General features: G+C 55.5%; 1 protein-coding gene across 1 annotated transcript in view; it reads right to left on the bottom strand.

Moving 5' to 3' along the window:
* The window catches only part of LOC138248933 (cystathionine beta-synthase-like), a 151,501-nt gene that overhangs the window by 44,817 nt on the left and 92,062 nt on the right, over positions 1 to 14,622 (bottom strand). Inside the window, exon 8 of the mRNA XM_069202963.1 lies at positions 13,750 to 13,841. Coding sequence (XP_069059064.1) covers positions 13,750 to 13,841 — 92 coding nt within the window. The remainder of the gene's footprint in view (positions 1 to 13,749; positions 13,842 to 14,622) is intronic.

Here is a 14,622-nt window from a genome sequence, read left to right as displayed (position 1 = left end):
GCACTACATAACTCAAGGCCTCTGGACTGGCTGCACATCTCACACCTCACATCAGACCCCTCAAGGCCTCTGGACTGGCTGCACATCTCACACCTGCCATCAGACACCTCAAGGCCTCTGGACTGGCCGCACATCTCACACCTGACATCAGACACCTCAAGGCCTCTGGACTGGCTGCACATCTCACTCCTGACATCAGACACCTCAAGGCCTCTGGACTGGCCGCACATCTCACACCTGACATCAGACACCTCAAGGCCTCTGGACTGGCCGCTGATCTCACACCTGACATCAGACACCTCAAGGCCTCTGGACTGTCTGCACATCTCACACCTGACATCAGACACCTCAAGGCCTCTGGACTGGCTGCACATCTCACACCTGACATCAGACACATCAAGGCCTCTGGACTGGCTGCACATCTCACACCTGGCACTACATAACTCAAGGCCTCTGGACTGGCTGCACATCTCACACCTCACATCAGACACCTCAAGGCCTCTGGCCTGGCTGCACATCTCACTCCTGACATCAGACACCTCAAGGCCTCTGGACTGGCTGCACATCTCACACCTGACATCAGACACCTCAAGGCCTCTGGACTGGCCGCTTATCTCACACCTGACATCAGACACCTCAAGGTCTCTGGACTGGCCGCTGATCTCACACCTGACATCAGACACCTCAAGGCCTCTGGACTGTCTGCACATCTCACACCTGACATCAGACACATCAAGGCCTCTGGACTGGCTGCACATCTCACACCTGGCACTACATAACTCAAGGCCTCTGGACTGGCTGCACATCTCACACCTCACATCAGACACCTCAAGGCCTCTGGACTGGCTGCACATCTCACACCTGCCATCAGACACCTCAAGGCCTCTGGACTGGCCGCACATCTCACACCTGACATCAGACACCTCAAGGCCTCTGGACTGGCTGCACATCTCACTCCTGACATCAGACACCTCAAGGCCTCTGGACTTGCCGCACATCTCACACCTGACATCAGACACCTCAAGGCCTCTGGACTGGCCGCTGATCTCACACCTGACATCAGACACCTCAAGGCCTCTGGACTGTCTGCACATCTCACACCTGACATCAGACACATCAAGGCCTCTGGACTGGCTGCACATCTCACACCTGGCACTACATAACTCAAGGCCTCTGAACTGGCTGCACATCTCACACCTCACATCAGACACCTCAAGGCCTCTGGACTGGCTGCACATCTCACTCCTGACATCAGACACCTCAAGGCCTCTGGACTGGCTGCACATCTCACACCTGACATCAGACACCTCAAGGCCTCTGGACTGGCCGCACATCTCACACCTGACATCAGACACCTCAAGGTCTCTGGACTGGCCGCACATCTCACACCTGCCATCAGACACCTCAAGGCCTCTGGACTGGCCGCTGATCTCACACCTGACATCAGACACCTCAAGGCCTCTGGACTGGCCGCTGATCTCACACCTGACATCAGACACCTCAAGGCCTCTGGACTGGCCGCACATCTCACACCTGACATCAGACACCTCAAGTCCTCTGGACTGGCCGCACATCTCACACCTGGCATCAGACACCTCAAGGCCTCTGGACTGGCCGCACATCTCACACCTGGCACTACATAACTCAAGGCCTTTGGACTGGCTGCACATCTCACACCTCACATCAGACACCTCAAGGCCTCTGGACTGGCTGCACATCTCACACCTGACATCAGACACATGAAGGCCTCTGGACTGGCTGCACATCTCACACCTGGCACTACATAACTCAAGGCCTTTGGACTGACTGCACATCTCACACCTGACATCAGACACCTCAAGGCCTCTGGACTGTCTGCACATCTCACACCTGACATCAGACACCTCAAGGCCTCTGGACTGGCTGCACATCTCACACCTGACATCAGACACATCAAGGCCTCTGGACTGGCTGCACATCTCACACCTGGCACTACATAACTCAAGGCCTCTGGACTGGCTGCACATCTCACACCTCACATCAGACACCTCAAGGCCTCTGGACTGGCTGCACATCTCACACCTGACATCAGACACATCAAGGCCTCTGGACTGGCTGCACATCTCACACCTGACATCAGACACCTCAAGGCCTCTGGACTGGCCGCACATCTCACATCTGACATCAGACACCTCAAGGTCTCTGGACTGGCCGCTGATCTCACACCTGACATCAGACACCTCAAGGCCTCTGGACTGTCTGCACATCTCACACCTGACATCAGACACCTCAAGGCCTCTGGACTGTCTGCACATCTCACACCTGACATCAGACACCTCAAGGCCTCTGGACTGGCTGCACATCTCTTCTCTGACATCAGACACATCAAGGCCTCTGGACTGGCTGCACATCTCACACCTGGCACTACATAACTCAAGGCCTCTGGACTGGCTGCACATCTCACACCTCACATCAGACACCTCAAGGCCTCTGGACTGGCTGCACATCTCACACCTGCCATCAGACACCTCAAGGCCTCGGGACTGGCCGCACATCTCACACCTGACATCAGACACCTCAAGGCCTCTGGACTGGCTGCACATCTCACTCCTGACATAAGACACCTCAAGGCCTCTGGACTGGCCGCACATCTCACACCTGACATCAGACACCTCAAGGCCTCTGGACTGGCCGCTGATCTCACACCTGACATCAGACACCTCAAGGCCTCTGGACTGTCTGCACATCTCACACCTGACATCAGACACCTCAAGGCCTCTGGACTGGCTGCACATCTCACACCTGACATCAGACACATCAAGGCCTCTGGACTGGCTGCACATCTCACACCTGGCACTACATAACTCAAGGCCTCTGAACTGGCTGCACATCTCACACCTCACATCAGACACCTCAAGGCCTCTGGACTGGCTGCACATCTCACTCCTGACATCAGACACCTCAAGGCCTCTGGACTGTCTGCACATCTCACACCTGGCATCAGACACCTCAAGGCCTCAGGGACTGGCCGCACATCTCACACCTGGCACTACATAACTCAAGGCCTTTGGACTGGCTGCACATCTCACACCTCACATCAGACACCTCAAGGCCTCTGGACTGGCTGCACATCTCACACCTGACATCAGACACATGAAGGCCTCTGGACTGGCTGCACATCTCACACCTGGCACTACATAACTCAAGGCCTTTGGACTGACTGCACATCTCACACCTGACATCAGACACCTCAAGCCCTCTGGACTGTCTGCACTTCTCACACCTGACATCAGACACCTCAAGGCCTCTGGACTGGCTGCACATCTCACACCTGACATCAGACACATCAAGGCCTCTGGACTGGATGCACATCTCACACCTGGCACTACATAACTCAAGGCCTCTGGACTGGCTGCACATCTCACACCTCACATCAGACACCTCAAGGCCTCTGGACTGGCTGCACATCTCACTCCTGACATCAGACACCTCAAGGCCTCTGGACTGGCTGCACATCTCACACCTGACATCAGACACCTCAAGGCCTCTGGACTGGCCGCACATCTCACACCTGACATCAGACACCTCAAGGTCTCTGGACTGGCCGCTGATCTCACACCTGACATCAGACACCTCAAGGCCTCTGGACTGTCTGCACATCTCACACCTGACATCAGACACCTCAAGGCCTCTGGACTGTCTGCACATCTCACACCTGACATCAGACACCTCAAGGCCTCTGGACTGGCTGCACATCTCACACCTGACATCAGACACATCAAGGCCTCTGGACTGGCTGCACATCTCACACCTGGCACTACATAACTCAAGGCCTCTGGACTGGCTGCACATCTCACACCTCACATCAGACACCTCAAGGCCTCTGGACTGGCTGCACATCTCACACCTGCCATCAGACACCTCAAGGCCTCGGGACTGGCCGCACATCTCACACCTGACATCAGACACCTCAAGGCCTCTGGACTGGCTGCACATCTTACTCCTGACATCAGACACCTCAAGGCCTCTGGACTGGCCGCACATCTCACACCTGACATCAGACACCTCAAGTCCTCTGGACTGGCCGCTGATCTCACACCTGACATCAGACACCTCAAGGCCTCTGGACTGTCTGCACATCTCACACCTGACATCAGACACCTCAAGGCCTCTGGACTGGCTGCACATCTCACACCTGACATCAGACACATCAAGGCCTCTGGACTGGCTGCACATCTCACACCTGGCACTACATAACTCAAGGCCTCTGAACTGGCTGCACATCTCACACCTCACATCAGACACCTCAAGGCCTCTGGACTGGCTGCACATCTCACTCCTGACATCAGACACCTCAAGGCCTCTGGACTGTCTGCACATCTCACACCTGACATCAGACACCTCAAGGCCTCTGGACTGTCTGCACATCTCACACCTGACATCAGACACCTCAAGGCCTCTGGACTGGCTGCACATCTCACACCTGACATCAGACACATCAAGGCCTCTGGACTGGCTGCACATCTCACACCTGGCACTACATAACTCAAGGCCTCTGGACTGGCTGCACATCTCACACCTCACATCAGACACCTCAAGGCCTCTGGACTGGCTGCACATCTCACTCCTGACATCAGACACCTCAAGGCCTCTGGACTGGCTGCACATCTCACACCTGACATCAGACACCTCAAGGCCTCTGGACTGGCCGCACATCTCACACCTGACATCAGACACCTCAAGGTCTCTGGACTGGCCGCTGATCTCACACCTGACATCAGACACCTCAAGGCCTCTGGACTGTCTGCACATCTCACACCTGACATCAGACACCTCAAGGCCTCTGGACTGTCTGCACATCTCACACCTGACATCAGACACCTCAAGGCCTCTGGACTGGCTGCACATCTCACACCTGACATCAGACACATCAAGGCCTCTGGACTGGCTGCACATCTCACACCTGGCACTACATAACTCAAGGCCTCTGGACTGGCTGCACATCTCACACCTCACATCAGACACCTCAAGGCCTCTGGACTGGCTGCACATCTCACACCTGCCATCAGACACCTCAAGGCCTCTGGACTGGCCGCACATCTCACACCTGACATCAGACACCTCAAGGCCTCTGGACTGGCTGCACATCTCACTCCTGACATCAGACACCTCAAGGCCTCTGGACTGGCCGCACATCTCACACCTGACATCAGACACCTCAAGGCCTCTGGACTGTCTGCACATCTCACACCTGACATCAGACACCTCAAGGCCTCTGGACTGTCTGCACATCTCACACCTGACATCAGACACCTCAAGGCCTCTGGACTGGCTGCACATCTCACACCTGACATCAGACACATCAAGGCCTCTGGACTGGATGCACATCTCACACCTGGCACTACATAACTCAAGGCCTCTGGACTGGCTGCACATCTCACACCTCACATCAGACACCTCAAGGCCTCTGGACTGGCTGCACATCTCACACCTGCCATCAGACACCTCAAGGCCTCGGGACTGGCCGCACATCTCACACCTGACATCAGACACCTCAAGGCCTCTGGACTGGCTGCACATCTCACTCCTGACATCAGACACCTCAAGGCCTCTGGACTGGCCGCACATCTCACACCTGACATCAGACACCTCAAGGCCTCTGGACTGGCCGCTGATCTCACACCTGACATCAGACACCTCAAGGCCTCTGGACTGTCTGCACATCTCACACCTGAGATCAGACACCTCAAGGCCTCTGGACTGGCTGCACATCTCACACCTGACATCAGACACATCAAGGCCTCTGGACTGGCTGCACATCTCACACCTGGCACTACATAACTCAAGGCCTCTGAACTGGCTGCACATCTCACACCTCACATCAGACACCTCAAGGCCTCTGGACTGGCTGCACATCTCACTCCTGACATCAGACACCTCAAGGCCTCTGGACTGTCTGCACATCTCACACCTGGCATCAGACACCTCAAGGCCTCTGGACTGGCCGCACATCTCACACCTGGCACTACATAACTCAAGGCCTTTGGACTGGCTGCACATCTCACACCTCACATCAGACACCTCAAGGCCTCTGGACTGGCTGCACATCTCACACCTGACATCAGACACATGAAGGCCTCTGGACTGGCTGCACATCTCACACCTGGCACTACATAACTCAAGGCCTTTGGACTGACTGCACATCTCATACCTGACATCAGACACCTCAAGGCCTCTGGACTGTCTGCACATCTCACACCTGACATCAGACACCTCAAGGCCTCTGGACTGGCTGCACATCTCACACCTGACATCAGACACATCAAGGCCTCTGGACTGGATGCACATCTCACACCTGGCACTACATAACTCAAGGCCTCTGGACTGGCTGCACATCTCACACCTCACATCAGACACCTCAAGGCCTCTGGACTGGCTGCACATCTCACACCTCACATCAGACACCTCAAGGCCTCTGGACTGGCTGCACATCTCACTCCTGACATCAGACACCTCAAGGCCTCTGGACTGGCTGCACATCTCACACCTGACATCAGACACCTCAAGGCCTCTGGACTGTCTGCACATCTCACACCTGACATCAGACACCTCAAGGCCTCTGGACTGTCTGCACATCTCACACCTGACATCAGACACCTCAAGGCCTCTGGACTGGCTGCACATCTCACACCTGACATCAGACACATCAAGGCCTCTGGACTGGCTGCACATCTCACACCTGGCACTACATAACTCAAGGCCTCTGGACTGGCTGCACATCTCACACCTCACATCAGACACCTCAAGGCCTCTGGACTGGCTGCACATCTCACACCTGCCATCAGACACCTCAAGGCCTCGGGACTGGCCGCACATCTCACACCTGACATCAGACACCTCAAGGCCTCTGGACTGGCTGCACATCTCACTCCTGACATCAGACACCTCAAGGCCTCTGGACTGGCCGCACATCTCACACCTGACATCAGACACCTCAAGGCCTCTGGACTGGCCGCTGATCTCACACCTGACATCAGACACCTCAAGGCCTCTGGACTGTCTGCACATCTCACACCTCACATCAGACACCTCAAGGCCTCTGGACTGGCTGCACATCTCACACCTGACATCAGACACATCAAGGCCTCTGGACTGGCTGCACATCTCACACCTGGCACTACATAACTCAAGGCCTCTGAACTGGCTGCACATCTCACACCTCACATCAGACACCTCAAGGCCTCTGGACTGGCTGCACATCTCACTCCTGACATCAGACACCTCAAGGCCTCTGGACTGTCTGCACATCTCACACCTGACATCAGACACCTTAAGGCCTCTGGACTGTCTGCACATCTCACACCTGACATCAGACACCTCAAGGCCTCTGGACTGGCTGCACATCTCACACCTGACATCAGACACATCAAGGCCTCTGGACTGGCTGCACATCTCACACCTGGCACTACATAACTCAAGGCCTCTGGACTGGCTGCACATCTCACACCTCACATCAGACACCTCAAGGCCTCTGGACTGGCTGCACATCTCACTCCTGACATCAGACACCTCAAGGCCTCTGGACTGGCTGCACATCTCACACCTGACATCAGACACCTCAAGGCCTCTGGACTGGCCGCACATCTCACACCTGACATCAGACACCTCAAGGTCTCTGGACTGGCCGCTGATCTCACACCTGACATCAGACACCTCAAGGCCTCTGGACTGTCTGCACATCTCACACCTGACATCAGACACCTCAAGGCCTCTGGACTGTCTGCACATCTCACACCTGACATCAGACACCTCAAGGCCTCTGGACTGGCTGCACATCTCACACCTGACATCAGACACATCAAGGCCTCTGGACTGGCTGCACATCTCACACCTGGCACTACATAACTCAAGGCCTCTGGACTGGCTGCACATCTCACACCTCACATCAGACACCTCAAGGCCTCTGGACTGGCTGCACATCTCACACCTGCCATCAGACACCTCAAGGCCTCTGGACTGGCCGCACATCTCACACCTGACATCAGACACCTCAAGGCCTCTGGACTGGCTGCACATCTCACTCCTGACATCAGACACCTCAAGGCCTCTGGACTGGCCGCACATCTTACACCTGACATCAGACACCTCAAGGCCTCTGGACTGGCCGCTGATCTCACACCTGACATCAGACACCTCAAGGCCTCTGGACTGTCTGCACATCTCACACCTGACATCAGACACCTCAAGGCCTCTGGACTGGCTGCACATCTCACACCTGACATCAGACACATCAAGGCCTCTGGACTGGCTGCACATCTCACACCTGGCACTACATAACTCAAGGCCTTTGAACTGGCTGCACATCTCACACCTCACATCAGACACCTCAAGGCCTCTGGACTGGCTGCACATCTCACACCTGACATCAGACACATGAAGGCCTCTGGACTGGCTGCACATCTCACACCTGGCACTACATAACTCAAGGCCTCTCGACTGGCTGCACATCTCACACCTCACATCAGACACCTCAAGGCCTCTGGACTGGCTGCACATCTCACACCTGCCATCAGACACCTCAAGGCCTCTGGACTGGCTGCACATCTCACACCTGCCATCAGACACCTCAAGGCCTCTGGACTGGCTGCACATCTCACACCTGCCATCAGACACCTCAAGGCCTCTGGACTGGCTGCACATCTCACTCCTGACATCAGACACCTCAAGGCCTCTGGACTGGCTGCACATCTCACTCCTGACATCAGACACCTCAAGGCCTCTGGACTGGCTGCACATCTCACACCTGACATCAGACACCTCAAGGCCTCTGGACTGGCCGCACATCTCACACCTGACATCAGACACCTCAAGGTCTCTGGACTGGCCGCTGATCTCACACCTGACATCAGACACCTCAAGGCCTCTGGACTGTCTCCACATCTCACACCTGACATCAGACACCTCAAGGCCTCTGGACTGTCTGCACATCTCACACCTGAGATCAGACACCTCAAGGCCTCTGGACTGGCTGCACATCTCACACCTGACATCAGACACATCAAGGCCTCTGGACTGGCTGCACATCTCACACCTGGCACTACATAACTCAAGGCCTCTGGACTGGCTGCACATCTCACACCTCACATCAGACACCTCAACGCCTCTGGACTGGCTGCACATCTCACACCTGCCATCAGACACCTCAAGGCCTCTGGACTGGCCGCACATCTCACACCTGACATCAGACACCTCAAGGCCTCTGGACTGGCTGCACATCTCACTCCTGACATCAGACACCTCAAGGCCTCTGGACTGGCCGCACATCTCACACCTGACATCAGACACCTCAAGGCCTCTGGACTGGCCGCTGATCTCACACCTGACATCAGACACCTCAAGGCCTCTGGACTGTCTGCACATCTCACACCTGACATCAGACACCTCAAGGCCTCTGGACTGGCTGCACATCTCACACCTGACATCAGACACATCAAGGCCTCTGGACTGGCTGCACATCTCACACCTGGCACTACATAACTCAAGGCCTCTGAACTGGCTGCACATCTCACACCTCACATCAGACACCTCAAGGCCTCTGGACTGGCTGCACATCTCACTCCTGACATCAGACACCTCAAGGCCTCTGGACTGGCTGCACATCTCACACCTGACATCAGACACCTCAAGGCCTCTGGACTGGCCGCACATCTCACACCTGACATCAGACACCTCAAGGTCTCTGGACTGGCCGCACATCTCACACCTGCCATCAGACACCTCAAGGCCTCTGGACTGGCCGCTGATCTCACACCTGACATCAGACACCTCAAGGCCTCTGGACTGGCCGCTGATCTCACACCTGACATCAGACACCTCAAGGCCTCTGGACTGGACGCACATCTCACACCTGGCATCAGACACCTCAAGGCCTCTGGACTGGCCGCACATCTCACACCTGGCACTACATAACTCAAGGCCTTTGGAGTGGCTGCACATCTCACACCTCACATCAGACACCTCAAGGCCTCTGGACTGGCTGCACATCTCACACCTGACATCAGACACATGAAGGCCTCTGGACTGGCTGCACATCTCACACCTGGCACTACATAACTCAAGGCCTTTGGACTGACTGCACATCTCACACCTGACATCAGACACCTCAAGGCCTCTGGACTGTCTGCACATCTCACACCTGACATCAGACACCTCAAGGCCTCTGGACTGGCTGCACATCTCACACCTGACATCAGACACATCAAGGCCTCTGGACTGGCTGCACATCTCACACCTGGCACTACATAACTCAAGGCCTCTGGACTGGCTGCACATCTCACACCTCACATCAGACACCTCAAGGCCTCTGGACTGGCTGCACATCTCACTCCTGACATCAGACACCTCAAGGCCTCTGGACTGTCTGCACATCTCACACCTGACATCAGACACCTCAAGGCCTCTGGACTGGCCGCACATCTCACACCTGACATCAGACACCTCAAGGTCTCTGGACTGGCCGCTGATCTCACACCTGACATCAGACACCTCAAGGCCTCTGGACTGTCTGCACATCTCACACCTGACATCAGACACCTCAAGGCCTCTGGACTGTCTGCACATCTCACACCTGACATCAGACACCTCAAGGCCTCTGGACTGGCTGCACATCTCACACCTGACATCAGACACATCAAGGCCTCTGGACTGGCTGCACATCTCACACCTGGCACTACATAACTCAAGGCCTCTGGACTGGCTGCACATCTCACACCTCACATCAGACACCTCAAGGCCTCTGGACTGGCTGCACATCTCACACCTGCCATCAGACACCTCAAGGCCTCTGGACTGGCCGCACATCTCACACCTGACATCAGACACCTCAAGGCCTCTGGACTGGCTGCACATCTCACTCCTGACATCAGACACCTCAAGGCCTCTGGACTGGCCGCACATCTCACACCTGACATCAGACACCTCAAGGCCTCTGGACTGGCCGCTGATCTCACACCTGACATCAGACACCTCAAGGCCTCTGGACTGTCTGCACATCTCACACCTGACATCAGACACCTCAAGGCCTCTGGACTGGCTGCACATCTCACACCTGACATCAGACACATCAAGGCCTCTGGACTGGCTGCACATCTCACACCTGGCACTACATAACTCAAGGCCTCTGAACTGGCTGCACATCTCACACCTCACATCAGACACCTCAAGGCCTCTGGACTGGCTGCACATCTCACTCCTGACATCAGACACCTCAAGGCCTCTGGACTGGCTGCACATCTCACACCTGACATCAGACACCTCAATGCCTCTGGACTGGCCGCACATCTCACACCTGACATCAGACACCTCAAGGTCTCTGGTCTGGCCGCACATCTCACACCTGCCATCAGACACCTCAAGGCCTCTGGACTGGCCGCTGATCTCACACCTGACATCAGACACCTCAAGGCCACTGGACTGGCCGCTGATCTCACACCTGACATCAGACACCTCAAGGCCTCTGGACTGGCCGCTGATCTCACACCTGACATCAGACACCTCAAGGCCTCTGGACTGGCCGCACATCTCACACCTGGCATCAGACACCTCAAGGCCTCTGGACTGGCCGCACATCTCACACCTGGCACTACATAACTCAAGGCCTTTGGACTGGCTGCACATCTCACACCTCACATCAGACACCTCAAGGCCTCTGGACTGGCTGCACATCTCACACCTGACATCAGACACATGAAGGCCTCTGGACTGGCTGCACATCTCACACCTGGAACTACATAACTCAAGGCCTCTCGACTGGCTGCACATCTCACACCTCACATCAGACACCTCAAGGCCTCTGGACTGGCTGCACATCTCACACCTGCCATCAGACACCTCAAGGCCTCTGGACTGGCTGCACATCTCACACCTGCCATCAGACACCTCAAGGCCTCTGGACTGGCTGCACATCTCACTCCTGACATCAGACACCTCAAGGCCTCTGGACTGGCCGCTTATCTCACACCTGACATCAGACACCTCAAGGCCTCTGGACTGGCTGCACATCTCACACCTCACATCAGACACCTCAAGGCCTCTGGACTGGCTGCACATCTCACACCTGCCATCAGACACCTCAAGGCCTCTGGACTGGCTGCACATCTCACACCTGCCATCAGACACCTCAAGGCCTCTGGACTGGCTGCACATCTCACTCCTGACATCAGACACCTCAAGGCCTCTGGACTGGCTGCACATCTCACACCTGACGCTACATAACTCAAGGCCTCTGAACTGGCTGCACATCTCACACCTCACATCAGACACCTCAAGGCCTCTGGACTGGCTGCACATCTCACTCCTGACATCAGACACCTCAAGGCCTCTGGACTGGCCGCTGATCTCACACCTGACATCAGACACCTCAAGGCCTCTGGACTGGCCGCTGATCTCACACCTGACATCAGACACCTCAAGGCCTCTGGACTGGCCGCACATCTCACACCTGGCATCAGACACCTCAAGGCCTCTGGACTGGCCGCACATCTCACACCTGGCACTACATAACTCAAGGCCTTTGGACTGGCTGCACATCTCACACCTCACATCAGACACCTCAAGGCCTCTGGACTGGCTGCACATCTCACACCTGACATCAGACACATGAAGGCCTCTGGACTGGCTGCACATCTCACACCTGGCACTACATAACTCAAGGCCTCTCGACTGGCTGCACATCTCACACCTCACATCAGACACCTCAAGGCCTCTGGACTGGCTGCACATCTCACACCTGCCATCAGACACCTCAAGGCCTCTGGACTGGCTGCACATCTCACACCTGCCATCAGACACCTCAAGGCCTCTGGACTGGCTGCACATCTCACTCCTGACATCAGACACCTCAAGGCCTCTGGACTGGCCGCTTATCTCACACCTGACATCAGACACCTCAAGGCCTCTGGACTGGCTGCACATCTCACACCTCACATCAGACACCTCAAGGCCTCTGGACTGGCTGCACATCTCACACCTGCCATCAGACACCTCAAGGCCTCTGGACTGGCTGCACATCTCACACCTGCCATCAGACACCTCAAGGCCTCTGGACTGGCTGCACATCTCACTCCTGACATCAGACACCTCAAGGCCTCTGGACTGGCCGCTGATCTCACACCTGACATCAGACACCTCAAGGCCTCTGGACTGGCCGCTGATCTCACACCTGACATCAGACACCTCAAGGCCTCTGGACTGGCTGCACATCTCACACCTGACATCAGACACCTCAAGGCCTCTGGACTGGCCGCACATCTCACACCTGACATCAGACACCTCAAGGCCTCTGGACTGGCCGCACATCTCACACCTGACATCAGACACCTCAAGGCCTCTGGACTGGCCGCTGATCTCACACGTGACATCAGACACCTCAAGGCCTCTGGACTGGCCGCACATCTCACACCTGGCACTACATAACTCAAGGCCTCTGCACTGGCCGCACATCTCACACCTGACATCAGACACCTCAAGGCCTCTGGACTGGCCGCTGATCTCACACCTGACATCAGACACCTCAAGGCCTCTGGACTGGCCGCTGATCTCACACCTGACATCAGACACATCAAGGCCTCTGGACTGGCCGCACATCTCACACCTGGCACTACATAACTCAAGGCCTCTGCACTGGCCGCACATCTCACACTTTGGATAGTTTGCAGTGAGACAATGTCACCTCCCGGACACTGCACAGTGCCTGGCGTCAGGCACACTCACCCTACAGCCTGGGCACTTCTCCTTCAGCTTCCGCCCATTGCCCGTGATTGTGCCACCGGTCCCAGAGCCAGCCACAAACATGTCTATCTTTCCTGTGTTCAGAGAAGATAATAAAAATGATTATTTCAAACCCACCCAGGAACAGGTATCAGACCCTCGTAGCCCCTCCTATGCAAGGATCACACCTTCTAACACTCTTGCAGCTGGAGACAGGGGCGCCCTGAACCCCGCTTCAGCAGATACAGCGGGGGCGGCAATGCTTAGCTTATTAAAAAGAAAAAGTGCCAGGGCCCTGGTGAGACCACTGCCGCTTGAAGCACCCTTTGGCCTGGCCTGCACTGCCAATGACAACATTAACACAACTACTGACCTCACACTCATGCAGGTGTCACAATCCAGACTTTTCAAGCCTCCCGATGGTGTAAGAACGGCCTGGGCGGCAGATATTAGTCCTTTCAATGTCTATTGGATTAATAAACTGTTCTTCTGCTCGTTTCTAAATTACACAAACAGCACCACCATGTGGCAGACTCTCGTAAGTGCCTGTGTTGATGATTAAGTGCAGGTGCCGAGCACCAGAAACCTCCGGCTTAAATTAAGCACTGCGGGGAGGGGTTCCTTATGGGCCTCTTCTGTCTGCAGCTCGGCTGACAAAAGTCTCAAGTCACCACTATAAAGGGAAACAGCTTCAATGGAGGAGAAAGAGGTGACTGTAAATATTCTAATCCCATGGTCTATACCTAAACTCATTCTTCAGTAGAAGTAAATGGTGAATTTACCCTCACACTCCAGCAGTGTTATCGGTTTATGGTGATTTTACCTTCACATAGCAGCAGGATTTGCAGTTCAGGATGGCATTACCTTCACAGTGGA

The sequence above is a fragment of the Pleurodeles waltl genome, chromosome 8, assembly GCF_031143425.1.
Source record: "Pleurodeles waltl isolate 20211129_DDA chromosome 8, aPleWal1.hap1.20221129, whole genome shotgun sequence".
NCBI lineage: Eukaryota > Metazoa > Chordata > Amphibia > Caudata > Salamandridae > Pleurodeles > Pleurodeles waltl.
Note: the sequence above shows the minus strand (reverse complement) of the source record. Positions and strands in the feature narration are given on the sequence as shown.